The sequence below is a fragment of the Palaemon carinicauda genome, chromosome 45 (genome assembly GCF_036898095.1).
Source record: "Palaemon carinicauda isolate YSFRI2023 chromosome 45, ASM3689809v2, whole genome shotgun sequence".
Taxonomy (NCBI): Eukaryota; Metazoa; Arthropoda; class Malacostraca; order Decapoda; family Palaemonidae; genus Palaemon; species Palaemon carinicauda.
In genome coordinates this window covers 16215045-16237023 of record NC_090769.1, presented here as the reverse complement: position 1 = coordinate 16237023, position 21979 = coordinate 16215045, and the positions used below count along the sequence as shown (strand labels likewise).

At 43.1% G+C, this 21979-nt stretch overlaps 1 protein-coding gene across 7 annotated transcripts in view; it reads left to right on the top strand.

Moving 5' to 3' along the window:
* Positions 1-21979, top strand: part of LOC137634914 (serine/threonine-protein kinase fused-like) — a 66446-nt gene that overhangs the window by 27370 nt on the left and 17097 nt on the right. For 6 of the 7 annotated variants that reach the window (XR_011042584.1, XM_068367466.1, XM_068367468.1 and 3 more), the window contains one exon: positions 5142-7756. Coding sequence is in view for 6 of the 7 variants with exons in the window: in XM_068367466.1 (XP_068223567.1) it covers positions 5146-7710 (2565 nt within the window). In the remaining variant the exon portion in view is untranslated. Of the gene's footprint in view, positions 1-5141; positions 7757-14614; positions 14783-21979 lie in introns of those variants that run through there. The other variant, XM_068367467.1, reaches the window with a different exon arrangement.

Genomic DNA, 21979 nt, shown 5'->3' with positions numbered 1-21979 from the left:
CTAAGTGGGCCAGCTCCTGTGGTTGATGTCGGGGTAAGGGTGGCTCTTCTTCTCGGAACTGCTGTTGCACTAATAGTTTATTTTTTTTTGTCCTGCTGCTGCTACTCCAAATAAAAACCCTGAAAGAACGCCTCCTCTCCCTGACTTGCTTTACCAGCCACACACCAGGATCTTCCATGGTGCAGCGGTATCCCTTTAACTTCATGCATGAAAGTTATCCAGCATCTCCTCTCAGAGAAAGGCTTTTCACGAGAGACTGTGCAACAGATGTCTGGATACCTCCGCAGATTTTCGGCAGCAATCTACCTTGCGAAGTGGGCCAGCTCCTGTGGTTGATGTCGGGGTAAGGGTGGCTCTCCTTCTCGGAACTGCTGTTGCATTCATAGTTTTTTTTTTTGTCCTCCACAAGGAGAGACTCGACTCCGTTTCAGGAGTAATAGGCTTTCACTCGGCTGTAAGCCAAGACTGACTAAAGGGGGTAGAAATTTCTTCTTTCAAAGAAATTTAATGCTCATATAAAGTTTTGAGCAGACCAGTCCTCCAATTTGGACAAGTTCACCAACACGGAATGTTGTTAAGGTGTTACGTTCAAGGAAGATACCCTATGAACTGTTAAGGCTATCCTCAGACAAGGCCTTACCTTAAAAATGGATTCCTTTCCTGTTTTAGCTTCGGCTAAACGAGTCTGTGAGCTTCATGATCTCTTATTCAACATTACCCATTCAATGGGGTGGAAGCAGGTCTCACTCTCCCTTGTCCTTAACTCCATACAGTAGTTACTGTACATTGCAACTCCGTCATGACTTGATTGCCAGGGTTTTAGGGACATAACCGATGATCCTGAGGTGCTATTTCAAGCAGACGAGGACCGTTAGACTTTGCCTGCAGCATCTCTTCATAAGCATAGGAAGATCGAAGGAGAAGATATCCAAGAACATAATCTCCTTCTGGCTGAAAGAGGTTATCTCTCAGACATGCACTTCCTCTTCCACAGAAGGGACACATGTAAAGGCTCACAATGTAAGAGGTATTAGTACAGTACCTCTTTAACTTTAAGAGGAATTTCTCTAATACAGGTTCTTCAGCCAGTTGTTGGAAACCTCAAACGATGCTCACTACTTGCGTGAAATGTCCCACAGGTTCCTAGATACGTTATTCACAGGATCAGTGACTGCAGATTGAGGGATGAGTAAGACTGGGATAAAGTAAAGAATGTCTGGCCTTTTCTTTTACTTTCAATCTTCCCTCTCTTGGGATACAGGTTTGAAAGACTTCGCCAGTAGAACTCAATCGAATAGTTAGGTAAGCCGACTCAGCGTGTGACTGTTCCATGTACAAGCCATGCAAGAGAAAAGACTCCTTAGAAGGGGGAGTGTGATGTAGCCAGGCAAACTCATATTCTTGAAATAGCTTTCAATTTACAGCATCAGCAAACCCATTTCTTTTGCCAGGTGTACGACAGAGGATTCCAGCTCAAGAATAACCTTTAAAACCCAATGCCATGAAACCCACTGGTTCTCCTGGGATTCACGAGGGGTAAGAAACCCTTACTCTTTTAGCATCCTAGATGCTAGAGTTTCAAGTTCCTGGGTTAAGGTTCCAGTCAGTGAGAAAGGAGACTTCCTCCCACCTATGATGAGTCTCCTAAGTAAAAGACGATGGTTTTTATTTGTGTAAGAACAAATCACAAATTTTTAATGTATTTTGTATTTTTCCTAACTATACAAACCTGTGTCCTTTACTCAAACTTTCCTGCCATCACCAGCCCTTGAGAGAGTCCCAGGCTTCCATCTAAGCTATCTGTTAGTGAGCTGGCAGCTCCCCGCAACCGATAGGTAATTTACCTGTCAGTTGTTTACACCTTAATATAATTTGTATACTGTACTGTAGTTTGGCAGACTACAAATTATTAAAAAAAATTTGTGATATTAGTGGGGAGGAAAGGATTCTCTGGAGCCAGCTGCCTCACCATAGTCAATGGTGGCGGAGGGGTGTGCTCTGGTGTAGAATGTCTAGGGGGACCTCAGACTGTCGTCCGGAGCCCACTGTTTTGGAGAGCTCATTTATAAAGGTCCTTCCGCTCATTGAAGAGTGCAACGGCCGGGGGGGAGGCGGCCATTGCTCCACTTTTTAAAGCTTCATTCTCCCTCGGGGGCCAGCAGTCTTAAGCGTTACATGCTAACAAGTTACACTTCAGAGCTTCATTCTTTATTTCCAAAGAAGTATATCATCCTATATCAACCTATCAATCATGCATTTGATATTTGACCCTATCTGATATCTCCTTTGGTTAAGGGTTCATCTTGATTGATCTAGTAGTGTACTACATTTAATAATGTATAACCCAGGACCTATCAGTTTTTCACCCTTCTGGAAAACATATACAGTAAGGGTTGTCAGTGGTCTTCAATTTGCAGTCAGTGCTTCCAGGGAAGAATTAGAACCTTCCAGTTTTGGTTTACGGGGAATTCCAACATCTACCAAGTAGTGAGTCTCCTTAATTAAAGAACGAGGATTTGTATTGAATGCTGTTTAGGAACAAATATCAAATTTTTAAAGTAATTTATATTTTTCCTAGCTAACAAACCTGAGTCCTTTAATATGAACTTCCCTCCTCAACAACCATTATGAGTCCTGGGCCCAAGGATAAAAAAAAAGATTAGTCTCCGACTGGAAAAGAGGGGGTTTTAGCCCTGCACCTGAACCAGTTTTATAACTCCTCCTCATCCAATTTCAACAGTTGATTCCAGCTTGCGCCAAACAAATCTCTCCAATTAAAGGACTCATGTTTGTATAGCTAGGAAAAATACAAATTACCTTAAAAATCTTATATATTTAGCCTACAGGGGAAGGCTAAGCAGCATGCCCAACTTACAGGAATACTAAATTGCACATCTAGCCTACATAGAAAGAGGGCTGATATGCATTTTTAGCATACAAGGGGGGACCCAAAAGTAACCGGAATTGTGTCATAGAATTTTATTCAGCTATTGTTACATGTTTATAGTCTTATCACCTTCAAAGTACTCTCCATTTGAAGCAATGCACCGGTCCAGACGTGTTTTCCACTGTTGAAAGCAGTTCTGGAACTCTTGTGAAGTTATTTTGTTTAATGACTCGGTCGTTTTCTTCTTAACCTCTTCAATGTCTGCAAAACGTTTTCCTTTGAGGTCTTTCTTCATTCGGGGGAACAAAAAAAAGTCACAGGGAGCAAGGTCGGGTGAATAGGGAGGGTGGGTAAGTAGGGTCATGCCATTCTTGGTCAGAAACTGTCTCACACTCAAGGCGGTGTGCGCTGGTGCTTTGTCGTGATGAAGCCACCACTCTCCACTTTGCCACAGCGCACACCGCCTTGAGTGTAAGACAGTTTCTGACCAAGAATGGCATGACCCTACTTACCCACCCTCCCTATTCACCCGATCTTGCTTCCTGGACTTTTTTTTTTGTTCCCCGAATGAAGAAAGTCCTCAAAGGAAAACGTTTTGCAGACGCCAAAGAGGTTAAGAAGAAAACGACGGAGTCATTAAAAAAAAATAACTTCACAAGAGTTCCAGAACTGCTTTCAACAGTGGAAAACACGTCTTGACCGGTGCATTGCTTCAAATGGAGAGTACTTTGAAGGTGATAAGACTATAAACATGTAACAATAGCTGAATAGAATTCTATGTCACAATTCCGGTTACTTTTGGGTCCCCCCCTCGTATAGAGACACATTAGAATTGTGACTTAGTACATTATTGTTTTCCAGTTCTTTTTGTGTATTGTAGATATCTATGCTTATAATAATGGATTTAGTGGTTGATCAGATTAGTGCTACCCCATTAAAGATTATTGAAAACCAAATATAAATAGGAGTTAAAAGTATTGCACTCTACATTATTATACTGTATCCTTTACTTGATAAAAATATTTCCTAAAACAACTCATGCAATCATATAAAATAAAATTCTGCTACTCATTAGAATCAAAAGAATGATATGGTTAACTTGTCTGATAATGCTATTTGGGAATGAGGTTGGTGTTTATATTTAGGTATAAATCATAGATCTACATAGTTGAAAAAGATACGGGTAAATTAAATTTACAATTAAAAATTAAATCCTGTACAGTAGTTATCTGGAAGAACCATGTAATTGCAAGCATAGTCCAGTCGTATACATTTACAGGGGTGAGTCAGTGTATTAGGTTAATCCTTCAGTATCAAGTGAAGTGGGAGTTTGTGTTTATTTGTTTGATTTTCATTTCCCTATGAGATAGAATTGGAGGATATTTTTAAATACTTTTTAATACAGATATTATTTTATCCTTGTTGTACAACATTAAGGCTGATTGTCGGATATGTTGAGGGTTATTTCAGAAACGGGAAATAAGTTTGTCTTGTTTAGATGTTTGAAAAATGAAGTCTAGTACTTGTTTCATGTTCTCAACATTGAATCTCCAGTTACTCTATGTATACAAGTGTTATTCAAAAAGCTAATAGTATTTCTTTCTGCATTATCTCTTAATATGATTGGTCCATGTAGCAACATGTTAGCAGAATTTTTTATTTTCGGACTAATTTATAGTAGTTTTAATTTTGAATGAGTTGTTAAGGGAAGTGAAAGGAAACATATGTTGATTATAAATTTTTTTCAGTTATTAGATTAGTTATTGTTGTGTTTTCAGGCACATATTGATGGCATTTGAGTATTGTGTTGAGGACAACTGGCCAGTTTTTATCTGTAATTTGGCAGTAATTCAGTTATTCACCTTAACTTTATTCAGAGAAAAAATATTGTAATGAAATTGTTTTCTAACTATAAATAAAAATTTTATTTCAGTTTTGGTATAAAAAACAGATTATCAGGTATTTTACAGTACAGTACTCTTTGAAATAGCAGAGAAAGTAATAAAGAATTAGAAGGTAAATGTATGTTAGTCTGCTTGAACTTAGGAGGGGTTTACTTTCTAGTTTTGAAGCATTTATAAACCAGTGTTACATATATCAGAATATTTTCTGGATGACAGAGCCTAGAAAATTTTTTAACATCTAATACAGAGGTTAGTGAGTGAGATGTGAATAACAGAAATTTAATATTATTTCAATTTGTTGATATGTGAATACCTTGTGAGTATTTTGTGAATCTATTTTTCAATTTCAGATAGATGTATGAGATGGAGAAATATCAGGTCCTGGAGGCTATTGGACAAGGATCATTTGGAAGAGTGTTTAGAGGAAAATGCCTGGTTACAGGTCAAATAGTAGCACTCAAGTTTATACCAAAGCGAAACAAAGGTGCAAGAGAACTGAAAAGTCTACGGCGGGAATGTGATATCCAGAGAGGGCTTGCACATCCAAACATTGTACGGATGGTAGATTCCTTTGAGACAGAAAATGAAGTTGTGGCAGTAAGTGAATATGTTCCAGGACAACTTTTTCAACTTTTGGAATCTAAGGGTCCCTTGAAAGAAGAAAGAGTTAAACAAATAGCTAGTAATTTAGTATCAGCTATTTATTACTTGCATTCACACAGAATACTACACAGAGACATTAAACCCCAAAATATCCTATTGGCTTCATCGGGAGAAGCAAAGTTATGTGATTTTGGGTTTTCCAGAAAAATGGGAATTAATACATATGTATTAACTTCAGTGAAGGGCACTCCATTATATATGGCACCAGAAGTAATAGAAGAAAAGCCATATGATCATACTGCTGATCTTTGGTCTCTTGGATGCATTTTATATGAGCTTTTGGAGGGGAAACCTCCATTCTGTACTACTTCTATTGTTCAGTTGGTAAAAATGGTTAAAATTGAGCCAATCATTTGGTCTGATGAATGGAGTGTAGATTGCCTGAGCTTTTTGAAGGGATTACTTAATAAAGATCCGATGAGAAGGTTAACATGGCCAGATCTATTAGAACATCCTTGGGTGCATGAAGGACTTATATTTGTACAACAGACTTTAAATACTGCACCACTAACCAATCCACTAACTTTATCACAGCAGCAAGTTAAAGAGCAGCAAAGGCAGGAACTAGTACAGAGAGCTTCTGGCCAGCCAAGAATGATGCTGAAACCAATGGGAAGACAAGTAGAAACTCCTAATAGAATGGAAGGTTCAGGGCTAAGATCCAGACCAGGTTCAGAATTAACAGGTCCTATTGAAGGCAGTATCATTGTTGAATTACCCCCTGCCCCCTTTCATGAGGGACAGAGTACAAGTATAGACTCTACGCTACCACAGATCGACCCGGTTGTTCTAAAGAAGTTGGCAGCTGTTCATCTTCAAGCTAGGGGAGGAAGCCCTCATCTGAGTACTTCGAGATCTCCTTCGCCAATTCCGATGAGACGGAGAGGAAGGGAAAAGATGATAGAAGTTCAGCTGTCAAGCTCAGGTGAGGCTGCTGGGCAAACCAAGAGTGATAAAGCAAATTTTGGAGATGGTTTTCAGACTACCGTAGTAGAAGTAGAGGTTCACAAAAGTGCAGCATCAATCACATCAACCTCTGGCACTGAAGTTTCTAGAATGAGGGATCTTGATGCAGATGCAAGGTGTGCAGTTGGGGCTTCTGTTAGAAAGTTAAGCACATTGTCTCAGGAATCAGGATTTAAACCTGAAGATGTTCAAGATTTCAGAATGCGTGGACCTGTACCTTTGGAAGATCGTAAAGACAGCATGGTAAATTATTTGGCTAATTCTATTGATTCCTCAAGGAGAGGAAGTAGACCTTCATATGGTATGTTGGAACCAGCGCAAGATGGACGGCCAAGTTTGCCCAATATCAATGAAGAAAGTTTAACTCCATTTACTCAAGAAAGAGCATTAACTGTGATAAGTGGGAAGACATTAAGTAGTGCAGCAGTCTTTACACTTCACAGCTTTAATTCAGATGACAAACCTATCGAGACTGAAGAATGGTGTAGATTTCTAGATAAAACATTAGCTGATGTACTGAATGGAAACTACAGTATTTTCTTTGAACAAAGTGAGCTTTCAATGTTTGTATCTCCTCTCAGGAATCAGACTTGTGCTCTTCAGGTTATCAATAAAATAGGAACTTTATTCATGCTACCCTTTACAATTGAGAGTATGAAAGACCAAACTGATGATGTTATTAGAGTATATCTCGAATGCAAATTAGTGCCAAACCTTGTTTATGCATGTAAATTAATACTCAAACTAGAATCTAAGGTTAACAGAACTGTGGAATTTGATAAGGATCAAATTGACACTATGGGTCAAATTACAATGTTGATTTGTCACTTAGTATATACTGAAACAGATTTCTTGTTACAGTTTTGTGACTGTGTATGTGTCCTAAATGCTTTTACTGTCATTAGCAAAATATTAACTTTGGATAGTGTTTTACCAGAGTTGGTTGCAGATATGTTGGCAGTATTGAATCAAATACTTCGTATTACACCAGAAAATAAGTCTGTAGTTGAGCAAGTTTTTGGAACAAGTGACTCTGTTGTACTGCTTTTGGGGACATTGATAACTCATAAAGTTCCGTTAGTGAGGTCAAGGTTATGCACTTTGATTGGATACCTTGCTAAGTGCTGTCCATCAATATCCAAATTGTTTGAAGGGCAACACAAACTCATCTGTGACTTAATTAACTTAGAAAGTGACATTGTTCCTCAAGTGCGGAAAACAGCTTCATTTGCGGTTTCTTGTCTTCAAGCTTTCACGGAACTAATGCCAGAAGATTCATGTGCTGGGTAAGAGTTTTCTTAAAGCCCAATTGATGTTCAAACCAGGTAAAGATCTGGTAAGTAACCTGTATAACTTTATTTGTGATATTTAAGTACTTCTGCAATTTATTTTAAAACATTTGGGCCAAATTGTGAAGATTATCTGGAAAAGTATGAATCCAAAACTTAATTTCTATATGATATACACTACCGTATTGGGAACAGAATTGGAATCATATCCATCCCTGGGAAAATTTTTGATATCTGAATAGTAATGGATTATAGTTGTAACACTATGTTCCTACAAGAATGCAAACCCTTTTCTCTTTACTATGAAGATATGTTTTCAGTGTACCTGGAATCTAGCCATAAATCTTTATGCGAGGTGTCAATGACCCTCCGCTAGTTAGCGGAGGTAGACCAGCCACCCTGCTCACACACTCACCCAGTGATATATGTTACAATTGTTTTTGGCTTGGTAGAGTGAAGACATGGTGTCTCGTACTCCTATAAATTCTTATATTTACCTACTGTAAAACATTTTTATCTCTTTCTCTTTGTTGGTCTTTGAGGAGCGCGACTATGCGGGTTTCCTCCGGAATAGTGGGCCAAGTTTGAGGCACGTTCATATCTGTTGTTGAGACTGATCCTCACCAACTTTACCTTGCGTGCAGACGACACTCCTACATGTAGGCTTCTCCCTGCAATGAGTGTTGCGAGTGGTCATCCTCACAGTGAGAGCGATATGATAGGCTGCAGAAGAAGAAGTCTAAAAGGGATTTTTTTTCCTTGGGGTCTTCCTCGAGGCCGAAGTCCTGATGTCTTTCTCCTAGGCCTCTTACTCTCTGTCACTGACTCTGCTCGTTCGGCATTCTGGAGGATGTTGAGCAAGAGAGATAACCATTTAACCCTTGCAACCCTTCGGGCCAGGACTCCATTGCTTCCCCTAGTGCCCGTCTGCCATCTGTGGGGTGTCTAACTCTCTTAACGCCTTATGTCATTTATGGCCTTCCTATCCAATACACACTCGAGGCCTAAGACTATGTAGTGGAGACTGTAGGTCGTCCCCAAAGATATCGGTGCTATGTAAAAGTGGGGAACCACCCTTGTCCATACATTGAGATTTTGTAACCATGCGAAGTACATTAGAGATCCTAACTACCAATTCTCCAACAAAGAAGCTATTCAACCTCGGTGACATATTCATAAACAATCATGAACCACCATTCCCAATAAGAGCAAATAGGCTATTACATTCTACAAATGTCAGAATGAATATAACCATTTTTCTTTCCTCCACCTTGGATCTTAAAGAAAACAAAAAAATGCTCTCATCTTTATTAGTTGTCAAAAAAATAGTTATACCCAACATGCCTTGGAATATATTCAAAGGAAAGGACCTCATTATCCTATATATACTGATGTCTCTAAATCTTCAATGGGTGCAGGGAAGTCTGCAGTGTCCTCACACAAAATTAGTCGGCTCACATTACAGGTGAAGCATAAGTATTTACATCCGAACTATCAGCCATTATGTTAGCAATTGAAGTTATTAAAACTATTGAAGATGTGGCAAATTATGTTTGTGATATACAGTGATTCAAGAAGTGCCATAGAATCCCTATAGCGTTATACTCTTAAAAATCAATTGGTATTGAAAATTAAAGAGCTTCTTGACAGCTTTTACTCCCGTGGGGTAAATATAGAAATATGTTGGATTCCTGCCCTTGTTGGGAATTATGGTTAATGAAAAAGTGGATTCTACAGCTAATTCTCCAATCAATTTTCCAAATCAAGCATTTACACTATTACACTACCTGTGAAAGATTATATAACCCATTTGAAGCATTTTATATCTACAAAATAGCAAGATCAGTGGAATAACTAGGCTACTTTCCCTGTTGGAGCCCTTGGGCTTATAGCATGCTGCTCTTCCAACTAGGATTGTAGCTGAGCAAGTAATAATAATAATCGGTCACCAACCGTGTTTCGGAGCCTTGGTCTGGGCGGTTACCCAGGCCTTTGCATCAGGTATTCCATCTTCACGCCTTGCGGAAACTCCCATGATTTCCCTGGTAGAGTCTTCCTTGTCATCGGATCCAATGCGAAAATCTACGGTTCCGTCTCCCTTGAAGAGAAAGAGAGGAGTCTCCGACATCTTATCATCAAGGGTCAAGCTGACCCCATTCAGGATGTCTTAAGGGGAGGACTAGCTTCGCTGGTTCTTCTTCCCCTTGCCCTCTTGCTCACTCGTCACCTTGGTCAAGAGGTGTCTGCAGGGAAGAGTCTTTGACAGACTTTCCGGCCTTCCCCTATAGATGAAGTCCCACAAGATAGCTGTGTTGCGGCCTCATAACCCTTGGAGATTTACACCCTTCCTTTTATGGGTGGCCATCAGTAGGTCCCACCATAAAAAACTTTGGTACTGGAGACCTTTTTCCCTGCTGGGAAGGAGCCTAAAGACTCCAAGACACTGCAGAAATCTCCTCGGCAGTGGATGACAAAGATCAAGCTGCCAGTCCTTCTTCGGAAGGTGAAAAGATGGAGTCAGAGCATGGCTTTTGGCAAGTTCTGGCTTGCATGAGGACCCTCAATGAGTTGGCAGACCCGGCGATGGCTTCTTAAGAATGCATAGACACGGTCCTAGATCGTGTCTTTGGCACTCAGAAGCCCCTGAAATCCAGTGCTTCTTTGCCCTGGTCTTAGGGACTGAAGAGTGCCTGTAGTAAGGTTACTGCACAGCTCTTTGATTGGGCTTTTCCTCCAAGCTCCTCCTGCCTCTGGGCCTCAAGCAGAGGAGATACTATGAAGTCCTTGACAAGCCCCACCCGGCTCTTCCTCTTCACTATTCTGTAGAGGAATTGACGAAGGGGTCTCCCTGGAGAGGTTTTCCAGTCATCAAATCTTTTTCTCGGCCACGGATATCCTTAACCAGGGGAAAGTAGCGAAGTATGCCAAGCAGGCTACTTCGTGGCTGGATTGGGATCTGTTGGAACCCTGGTGCGGACTGAGGATTTTTCCAAAAAAAAACACCAGGAAGGTGATGGAAGCTTTCTTACTCTCGGGTACTCATACCATTGAGTTCCTGGCCCACCAAGTGGTGAACTTGTGAGCCAACAACATCCTGAAGGGCAGGGACACAGTAGCCGAGAGGTTCCATCACCAAGTCCCAAGCGTCGAGATTGCAAGTTTGCAAGACTTCAAAGAGATGGATGAAGTCCCACCAAGACTCTCTCCTCCATAGGGCCCTGATGTCTCGGCCCTTCAGACAACCAGCCAACCAAACCCCTCGACGAAAAAGATGGCAGCAAAAGATAAGGTTTCTAAGAAGCTCGCCCATGGAGGCGAAACATCCTAGAGTTGATGGCCGCAGCTGTAAAGGCTAGGATAGGCGATCCCCTTCCTTGTCCACCAGTGGGGGGATGCCTACATTGCTGCTGGAAGAGGTGGAATCAGCTTGGGACTGAACGCTGGACAATATCAGTGATTCATGAAGGGTATCGTGTGCCGTTCATTTCATCTCTCCCTCTACTAATCAAGACTAGTGTCGAAAAGCTCCTTTGCGAAGGGATCCGCAAAGGGGCTGGCCCGAAGTCCAGACTATGTTGGAGAATGACACTCTCCAAGAGGTCCTCAACAACTCCCCAGGCTTATTCAGTAGTCTTTTTCTTGTGGAAAAGGCATCTGGAGGCTGGAGACCAGTCATTGACCTCTCGGCTCCGAACAAGTTTGTCAAGCAAACCTTGTTCAGCATGGAGACGGCAGAACATGGTCAGACACGCAGTAAGACCACAGGACTTCGTGTGCACACTCAACCTAAAGGACGCATACTTCCAGATCCCAATCCATCCGTCTTCAAGGAAGCATCTGAGGTTCAGTCTGGACAAAAAGAAATACCAGGTCAAGGTGCTTTAATTCGGTCTTTCCACAGCACCCCAGGTCTTCACAAAAGTATTCGCCCTTGTGTCATTTGGGGCTCGCAGGTTCTGTATGCATCTCCTACATTATTTGGATGACTGGCTGATCTTAGCAGACTCTGTGGCAACCCCAAACTATCTTCAGCACCGAGACAAGCTTCTGGGGCTTTGCCAAGATCTGGGGATCATGGTAAACCTCAAGAATTTATCCCGGCTTCCTTCCCACTCAAAGACTGCTGTATCTAGGAATGATTATAGACACCAACCTGCACCAAGCCTTCCCATCAGAAGACAGGGTAGTGAAGCTGAGGAAGGTCACAACACCTTTTCTCAGACGAGAGGAAATCCAGCTCAGAGGTGGCTATGTCTCCTCAGGCACCTATCATCTCTGGCCCATCTAGTTCCCAATGGCCGTCTCAGGATACGATCCCTCCAATGATGGCTAAAGTCCAACTGGAATCAGGCCTTTGATTCCCCAGACATTCTGATCTCCATGGGACCAGGGGAACAGAAGGATCTCGGTTGATGGGTGGCAGACAAGAATCTGCTGAAGGGCGTTGATCTTCTCGTCCTCCCCCCGGACTTGATGCTCCTTTCAGACACGTCAAAAGAATGGTGGGGGCCAACGTGCTGCACCACACGACCTCAGTCCTTTGGTCAGAGTTCGAAAAGTACCTACATTTAAATCTCTTGGAGATGAAGGGAGTCTTCCAGGCCCTTCAACAGTTCCATCAGTTCCTGGCCAGTCACTCTGTGGTGGTGATGAGCGACAACACCACAGTAGAAGCTTACATCAACAAGCAAGGATGTACTTTTTCACAGCAGCTTACATCAACAAGCAAGGAGGTACTTTTTCTCAGCCCCTATCCCATCTGGCAGTAGAGATATCGAGATGGGCAGAAGTCCAATCGGTCTCCCTATTAGCTCGCTTCATTCTCGGCAAAACTAATGTGCTCGCCGACAACTTGAGCAGAGCGACCAGGTAGTGGGTTCCTATTGATCTTTGGATCATCTATTGGCCAACAAAGTCCTGACTTAGTGGTGTTCTCCGACTGTGAATCTGTTTGCAACGTCCCTGAACTTCAGACTCCCGTTATACTGCTCCCTAGTCTCAGACCCAGAGGCTCTCTGGTAAGATGCATTCCAACAACAGTGGGACAACATCGACGTTTACTTCTTTCCCCCATTTTGTCTGATGAGAAGAGTACACAAAAAGGCCAAAACATCAGTCAATGACCCTCATAGCTCCTCTATGGCATCATGCAGAATGGTTCCCAGACTTTCAGCAACTCCTGTCAGAGCTTCCGAGAGAACTTCCACCAGGACATGATCTACTCAGACAACCATGTCAACATTTATCACAAAGCCGTAGCTTTGCTATGACTTCATGCCTTTTCATGCCTGGAGACTATCCAGCATCTCCTCACTCTGAGAGGATTTTCACAAGATGCGAAAAGAATGTCTCGACATCTGCTAAGATTGTCAGCCTCAGTCTGCCAGACGAAGTGGAAGGTCTTCTGTGGTTGGTGTTGTGGAAGGGTTATCTCTTCACTCGATGCCACTATTCCAGCAATAGCAGAGTTCTTCGTGTATTTGCGGGAGGGAAGTGCTCCTCTCAATTTTGGCAGCAAAAGGCTATCGCTTGCCTTTAAATTGAACAAATAGACGTTTCTCCATTGCTAGAACTTTCCCTCCTCATACGGAGTTACAAACTTACCTGTCCTCAGTTAGAAGTGAGACCTCCTCCTTGGAACGTGATTCGGGTTCTTTGGTCTCTAAAGAGGCCTCACTATGAACCATTACGCCAGGCAACATATCACCTCCTCACGTGGAAGACGATGTTCCCACTCGCTTTGGCTTCAGCTAAAAGAGTCGGTGAACTTCATGGTCTCTCGTATGACATCGTCCATTCAAGGGCATGAGGAGAGGTAAGCTTCAGCTTCGTCCCTGAACATGTAGCCAAGACTCAAAATCTGGGGGTAGCGGATCATAGATTAGATTTCTTTCGGATAATGAGACTCTGCTCTGTAACTGATGACCCAGATCATCTGTTACTATGCCCAGTAAGGAGTTTGAGGCTCTACCTCAAAAGAACAGCAGCAGCCCATCCCTGAGTGCCTTCGCTCTTCGTCATCACTGGGAGAAATATGAGGAGAATTACAAAGAACACGATTTCTGTTTGTATTTGGAGGGTCATTGACCATGCACTAAATCCAGATCCTCCACCAACATGTCGACTCAGAGCTCACGATGTCAGGGTCATAGCTACGTCCCTGGCCTTCAAACGAAACTACTCTGTGGCGGGGGAAGAGTCAAACGACCTTCACCTCTCATTACCTGCAAGACGTGACCCACAGGCGACTCGATACATTCTCTATCGGTCCTGTGGTGGCTGCACAACAGCTGGTTCAGTACCTCAAGCTTCTTAATGGACAAGCAGCAGAAGGTTAAAGGTACTGGTTACCCAGTTTTAGTCTGAGTGAATGAAAAGTAATGACTGGCTCATTTCTTTTCTTCATCCTCCCTTCTCTTGGGGGAAATCAGCATCCAGGGTCCTCTGCACAGCAGACCTCAACCACTGCAGGTAAACCATTGCTCCCTGGTGTAACCTGGTATTGTGTCAATACTGTTATGTCCCTATACCCTGGCGAGGTGGTATTGGAAATGTCCTGGTGACCTCGGATGATTCCGGTGGACCCGGAATAACTTTTACCTTGACAGTCACATTGCTAGTATCTCAACACAGCTTGTGTAGGCCGCAGACCATGCATTGTTGCAAGGTATAGCGAGGTGTTAGGGTTTCCTTATTTTTTTTTTTTACTAACCTAAGTAAAAAGGAGTTCCCAGGGTAAAGCCATAAAGCCAGATTGGTAGGGACCTCCGTCCTCCTAATCGGTGAGTCAACCCCTATAAATAGCGTAGGTGTGTACTACTGTACAGTACTTTGTTGGAACAAATGACAAATTTGAAATAAATTGTATTTTTCCTAATGATACAAACTTGTTGCTATTTATACAGATTTGCCAGCCAACCCAGTCCCCCTTTGAAGTCCTACCTCCTAGCAAAGTGAAGTACAGTCACGTGTGTGTGAGTGAGAGGGGTAGGTAACTAACCCCCTGCTAACTAGCGGGATGGGTAGTTTACCCTAGCTAAATTCCAAAGGCTCGTCCCTTCAGCTTCGCCGTAAGTAATACCACCTATAAATAGCTACAGGTTTGTATCGTTAAGAAAAGTACAAATTACTTCCAAATTTGTCATTTTATCAGACTGATAATTTCTCAGTTTTTAAGATTTTAGGTTTTTTTTAAAGAATAGGTTTTATAGATAGTATTTGAATATACATATTACAGGTTTTTTACCTCTATTTATTTTCATCCATTATATTATATATTTTATTTTATTCATTTAACATTCATATAAATATTTTTTCTTCCTGATGATAATCGGGCCAGCCCTGTAAGAGTCGAGTTTGACTCATTGGACTGGTTAATCTCCTCCATTTAATGATGATAATAATAATTTGTGGCCTTCCTTGTGGGTTTCGGGTTCCCTCATGAACCTGTTTGCTTTTCTCAACTTGGGTTTTTCAATATTAAACTTACCCGATAATCATGTAGCTGTCAACTCCGTTGCCCGACAGAATTCTACGGGAGGGATACGCCAGCTATCACTATACTAGAAGGGGGTGTACTCACAAGCGCCACCTGTGGCCAGGTACTACAGTACTTGTTGTTGACGCCACCTCACTTTTTCCTCTGTCGTGCTTCCGGCAAGACGTTCTTGGATACGCTTATGATTTTGGAGTATTGTTCACGGTTTGGTGAAGTATTTCTCTAAATTTGCAGCTATTCGCTATACTGGAAACTTCTATATTAGCTTAGTTAGCTTTTGGAATTATTTTGATTATTTATGGTGACGAAGAGAGTATGAACTCTTTTTCACCTTTAAATGGCCGACCCTTCCCTTAGACGGAAGTGTTGGTGTCTAAGAGAGTATAGACTCTTTTTCTTAATTTTGCTTAACAAAAGTTATAGATTATTTTATATCTCTCCGCCTCTTATAGGCCTCTTCGATTAACTTCCTTTTATTATAAACTTATTAAAATTAATTTTCATATTTGTTTATATTCGACCTTCCTAATAGTAGGCGGTCTTTTCTTGGTACCGAAGTTAATTAACTTGAGCCCGTCATTTCGGTTTTACCTGTTAACATATTATGCTATTTTAATGTCTTTGAAAGAATTTCTTTGATAGTCTCGTACTGTTTTCAAAGTTGAACTAACGTTTTGTTTTGTCTCTGCAGTTGTTGACGTTCAGAACGTTCAACTTGCGCTCTATCGTTACGATAGAGAAAGAATTTTCACGGTTTCACGTTGCAGTAAGAGTAACCGTGTCTAGCGTTTTGTTCATTCTTTCTTAACTTAATGGTTTTAATCCTAATAAAGGAACTTTTCATTTTGGGAAATATTTCAGTTTTTTCCTTTAACAATAATATGTTTTAACGATATATATGATTGGGCTCTTCTCTCAGGTTCTAAGTCAAGAGAGAGAGAGAGAGAGAGAGAGAGATAGAGACGGAGGGAGAAAGAGGAGGATAAACGTTTCATTCAAGCGAGTAACGTTGTTATCGTTTTTACTCTTCTCCCTAGTCTCTTTAGGGGAAGAAGGTAAACGTTTCTAGAGTGATCTAGTGTTTAGTCTCTTTCCAGCCACTGAATTATTTATCTTTCATGAGAATTTTCTGTTACATTGTAATTCTGTTTTCGCAATTACTAACTTTTGAGAAAGGATAGAATTGTGTGTTTCAGATACAAACCACTTAAAGTTTCGAGTTCAGTGAAATAAGTGCAAACAGAAAATCAAAGTGATAAGTGATTAGCGCAAAGTGTGTCAGTGTTGTGCGTGAGGGTACTTCTGTGCGGGCCAGTCGTCCTCCCAGTCCGGGACCTCTTGCAAGCTCCCAAGCCCAGGGGAGAAGCAATGTCGAAGGGCAAAAGGGTTCAGCAGGCCTTGATCGGCGCACAGAAGTATCCTCGGTGGTTACGGGCGTGTCTTACCGAGACCGTCACTCCCACCCGCAGACGATTGAGCCCTTATTTTGCTCGTCTGCAGAAGAAATTGAGGGGAGAAAACGCTGGTCTCAGGTCTCAAGACCTCTTAAACGTAAAGTCCAGACCTATGCCAGACGTACGAAGTTAGAGTTCAACAACCCGGATGCAGTCATTGGGTTAGCTCTGACTCTCCTCAGTCATCAGTTGAATGCACTCCGCCTAAGAGGAGTAAGGTTCTGCCGCAACAGATCTCTGCTGTTAAGGCTTTACCTCAGCAGACCTTAGTGTCTGCCGAGCCCAAGTTGACTCTACTGCAGTCCATGCAGTCACAACTTTCGGTCTTGATGCGTGAGTGTCGGGCTGAGAAGGTTGCGCCTCCGCCTGCGCTCGCTCCGCCTGCGCTCGCTCCGCCTGCGCTCCCTCCGCCTGCGCTCGCTCCGCCTGCCAGGCGTACGATGTTGAGCCACGTTATGAGTTTACTGATCCCAGTGGTGTGCAGCTCCCTCCGCCTTCCTTAAGGCAACCTCAGCAATGGGAACAGGAGGCTTATACCTCTCTTCCTCCGCTTCCACTTGCTGTTCCACCAGTGAGGCAACACTCGCTTGAGGTACAACAACCTCTCCCATCCATGAGTCAGTCTCCTCAGCTCTCGCTGCAGCGAGCTCAACCCTCCTCAAGGCAAGCACCTCAACACCTTAGCCTTGCGCCTCAGGAGCCTCAACTTGCGAGACTTTTACTGCGTTCTGCGCAGCCACTACCTTTTCGCTCTCAGCTCACACCGCAGGAACCTCAACTCGTTCCTCAGGAACTTGCTACTGCGCATCCGCCAACCACTCAGCAAGCGCAACCCTTGAGTTCAGCCACTCATGCCAGGAGTCAGCCTCCTCCACCCATGCGCCTACCTTCTGCTACTTCCTTTGATCAGCCTTTGCAGACTGAGCCTCAGGTGTTCCCTCAACAGAGTCTTGAAGAGGAAACCACAACTATTGTTGTTCCAGCTCGTTCTGACTCTGCTGTTCAGCATACCTTACCTCCATTTTCAAACATTATGATAATGGAGGTTATTTGTATTACTTATAAAAATATATTTGTATTCCTTGCAATATATTTTTAACAATATCGCAAAATATGGCAAAAAATATGAATCATGAGTTATGAATGTAAGGTAAATATTATGTTGATATTAAAACCCCATGCAAGCATGCATTAAGCACTCTAGCACTGGTCATGGAATTTCTGAGAAATGTTAAACGCCATGCACACGCTCTGCTTACCTTACAGCATGCTCTACATACAGCATGCTCTGCTTACAGCATGCTCTGCATACAACATGCTCTGCATACAGCATGCTCTGCATTCAGCATGCTCTGCATACAACATGCTCTACATACAGCATGCTCTGCTTACAGCATGCTCTGCATACAGCATGCTCTGCATTCAGCATGCTCTGCATACAACATGCTCTGCATACAGCATGCTCTGCATACAACATGCTCTGCATACAGCATGCTCTGCATACAACATGCTCTGCATACAGCATGCTCTGCATTCAGCATGCTCTGCATACAACATGCTCTACATACAGCATGCTCTGCATACAGCATACTCTGCATACAACATACTCTGCATACAACATGCTCTGCATACCTTACCGCATGCTTCTCAGTCACACATCTTTGGTTGTTGCCAACTCACTAGACTGTCAAGCAGTTTCATAACGTTGCCTTCTAGTCTGCTGCTTTTGCACCAGTGAAACCCTCACTGAGAGAACTTAGCTTTTCTAGGATATGGTCCCTGTAGATGAGAAAGTTCTTTTCTCCCTCCTTCTGATATTCCCTTGAGGACTCTTGTCATTTGGAGGGAGCCTTTAGCTGCGTAGCCTCCTATGGACTTTTATTTAAGCATAACATGCTTCCAGGGAAGGTAATGGTTCCACTTCAGTCGCTAATCCCGTCTGTTACCACACCTGCTCCCATAGACCTTGAGCTGTGTTGCAAGACATGCAGTCCAAGCTTAGTCCTTGTTAGAGGATTTTTTGTTTACGGAGTCATGTGTCACGGGGAAGACGTTCAACAACCAGCAGAAGTGACTTGTTGTGACGCAGTGCGGCAACCTCAGCAACCCGATAAGGAGTTGTCTGTACGGCCCAGAGTCTAGACAGATTCGGGTTGTCACTGTACTTCCTCGCTTGCCCATGGTTGACAGTTCACAGACTGTGCAGCAGTACCATGATCTTGTGTCTGGCTCCGCAGACGACTGGCTTTTAAGAGCTCCCACAAGTCGTCGCTGTCTGGAGATTTTCAAATGGACTATGGATCTGACCAAGGAACTGGGCCTCCTGGTCAATTTTGAGGAGTTTCAGCTCGTCCCATCCCAGACCATTGTCTCCTTGGGTATGGATCTTCAGAGTCGAGCTTTTCGGGCTTTTCCGTCGGCCCCAAGGATCTTCCAAGCCCTAGAATGCATCCAGAGCATGCTGAGAAGGAACCGATGCTCAGTCAGGTAGTGGATGAGTCTAACAGGGACACTTTCATCACTGGCCCTGTTCATCGTGTTAGGGAGACTCCACCTCCCCCCCCTTCAGTATTATCTAGCTGCTCACTGGATAAAGGACATGACGCTAGAGACGGTCTCAGTTCCTGTTTCCGAAGAGAGGAGGTCTTCTCTCGCGTGGTGTAAGAACAGCTTTCTTCTCAAGGAAGTCTACCTTTGGCTGTTCAGAAACACGACCGCCGTCTCCTCTCGGACGCATCAGACACGGGCTGGGGTGCGACTTTGGACGAACAAGAATGCTCGGGAACATGGAATCAGGAGCAAAGGACACTTCACATCAATTGCAAGGAGTTGTTGGCGGTTATTCTGGCCTTGATAAACTTCAAGTCCCTCCAGCTTAACAAAGTGGTGGAGGTGGACTCTAACAACACCACAGCCCTGGCTTACATCTTCAAGCAGGGAGGGACTCTTTCGTGGAAGTTGTTCTAGATCGCAAGGGACCTACTCATCTGGTCTAAAGATCGAAAGCTAACTGGTAACGAGGTTCATTCAGGGCGGTATGAATGTCATGGCAGATCACCTCAGCCGGAAGGGTCAGGTCATCCCCACAGAGTGGACCCTTCTCAAGAATGTTTGCAGCAGACTTTGGGCCCTGTGGGGTCAGCCAACCATAGATCTGTTCGCTACCTCGATAACCTAGAGACTCCTGTTGTATTGTTCTCCGATTCCAGACCCAGCAGCAGTTCACGTGGATGCTTTTCTGCTGGATTGGTTCCATCTCGACCTGTATGCATTCCCGCCGTTCAAGATTGTCAACAGGGTACTTCAGAAGTTCTCCTCTCACAAAGGGACACGGCTGACGTTGGTTGGCTCCGCTCTGGCCCGCGAGAGAATGGTTCTTAGAGGTACTGCAATGGCTGGTCGACATTCCCAGGACTCTTCCTCTAGGAGTGAACCTTCTAAGTCTACCTCACGTAAAGAAGGTACACCCAATCCTCCACGCTCTTCGTCTGACTGCCTTCAGACTTTCGAAAGACTCTCAAGAGCTAGGGGCTTTTCGAAGGAGGCAGCCAGAGCGATTGCCAAAGCAAGGAGAACATCCACTCTCAGAATCTATCAGTCTCAAGGGGAAGTCTTCCGTAGCTGGTACAAGACCAATGCAGTTTCCTCAACCAGTACCACTGTAACCCAGATTGCTGACTTCCTGTTATATCTAAGGAAAGTAAGATCCCTTTCAGCTCCTACGATCAAGGGTTACAGAAGTATGTTGGCAGCGGTTTTCCGCCACAGAGGCTTGGATCTTTCCACCAACAAAGATCTACAGGACCTCCCTAGGTCTTTTGAGACCTCAAAGGAACGTCGGTTGTCCACTCCAGGCTGGAATCTAGACGTGGTCCTAAGGTTCCTTATGTCATCAAGATTTGAACCTCTCCAATCAGCCTCTTTTTAGGACCTCACATTAAAAACTCTTTTCCTCGTGTGCTTGACAACAGCTAAAAGAGTAAGTGAGATCCACGCCTTCAGCAGGATCATTGTTTTCACATCTGAAACGGCTACATGTTCCTTGCAGCTCGGTTTTTGCTAAACGAGCTTCCTTCACGTCCTTGGCCTAAGTCGTTCGAGATCCCAAACCTGTCCAACTTGGTGGGGAATGAACTGAAGAGAGTACTTTGCCCAGTTAGAGCTCTTAGGTACTATCTAAAAGGTCTTAACCTTTACAAGGACAATCAGAAGCCTTATAGTGTGCTATCAAGAAACCTTCTTTTCCAAGTTCTAAGAACTCAGTTTCTTACTATTCAGGCTTCTGATTAGAGAAACACATTCTCATCTGAAGGAAGAAGACCTTGCTTTGCTGAAGGTAAGGACACATGAAGTGGGAGCTGTGGCTACTTCAGTGGCCTTCAAACAGAGCCATTCTCTGCAGAGTGTTATGGATGCAACCTATTGGAGAAGCAAGTCAGTGTTCGCATCATTCTATCTCAAAGATGTCCAGTCTCTTTACGAGTACTGCTACACCCTGGGACCATTCGTAGCAACGAATGCAGTAGTAGGCGAGGGCTCAGCCACTACATTCCCATAATCCCATAACCTTTTAACCTTTCTCTTGAATACTTTTTATGGGTTGTACGGTCGGCTAAGAAGCCTTCCACATCCTTGTTGATTTGGCGGGTGGTCAATTCTTTCTTGAGAAGCGCCGAGGTTAAAGGTTGTGATGAGGTCCTTTAGTATGGGTTGCAGCCCTGTATACTTTAGCACCTTTGAGTTGATTCAGCCTTCCAAGAGGAACGCTGCGCTCAGTAAGGAAGACGATCTTATTAAAGGCAGAGTAACGGTTCAAGTCGACTTCCTTACCAGGTACTTATTATTTCATTGTTATTGTGGATAACTGATTATATGAAATACGGGATACTTAGCTATCCTTTAGTCTTGTACACTGGTTTTTCACCCACCCCCCTGGGTGTGAATCAGCTACATGATTATCGGGTAAGTTTAATATTGAAAAATGTTATTTTCATTAGTAAAATAAATTTTTGAATATACTTACCCGATAATCATGATTTAATTGACCCACCCTTCCTCCCCATAGAGAACCAGTGGACCGAGGAAAAAGTGAGGTGGCGTCAACAACAAGTACTGTAGTACCTGGCCACAGGTGGCGCTTGTGAGTACACCCCCTTCTAGTATAGTGATAGCTGGCGTATCCCTCCCGTAGAATTCTGTCGGGCAACGGAGTTGACAGCTACATGATTATCGGGTAAGTATATTCAAAAATTTATTTTACTAATGAAAATAACATAATTCAATTGTCTTCCTCACCTACATCTTCCTCTTCTTTCTCA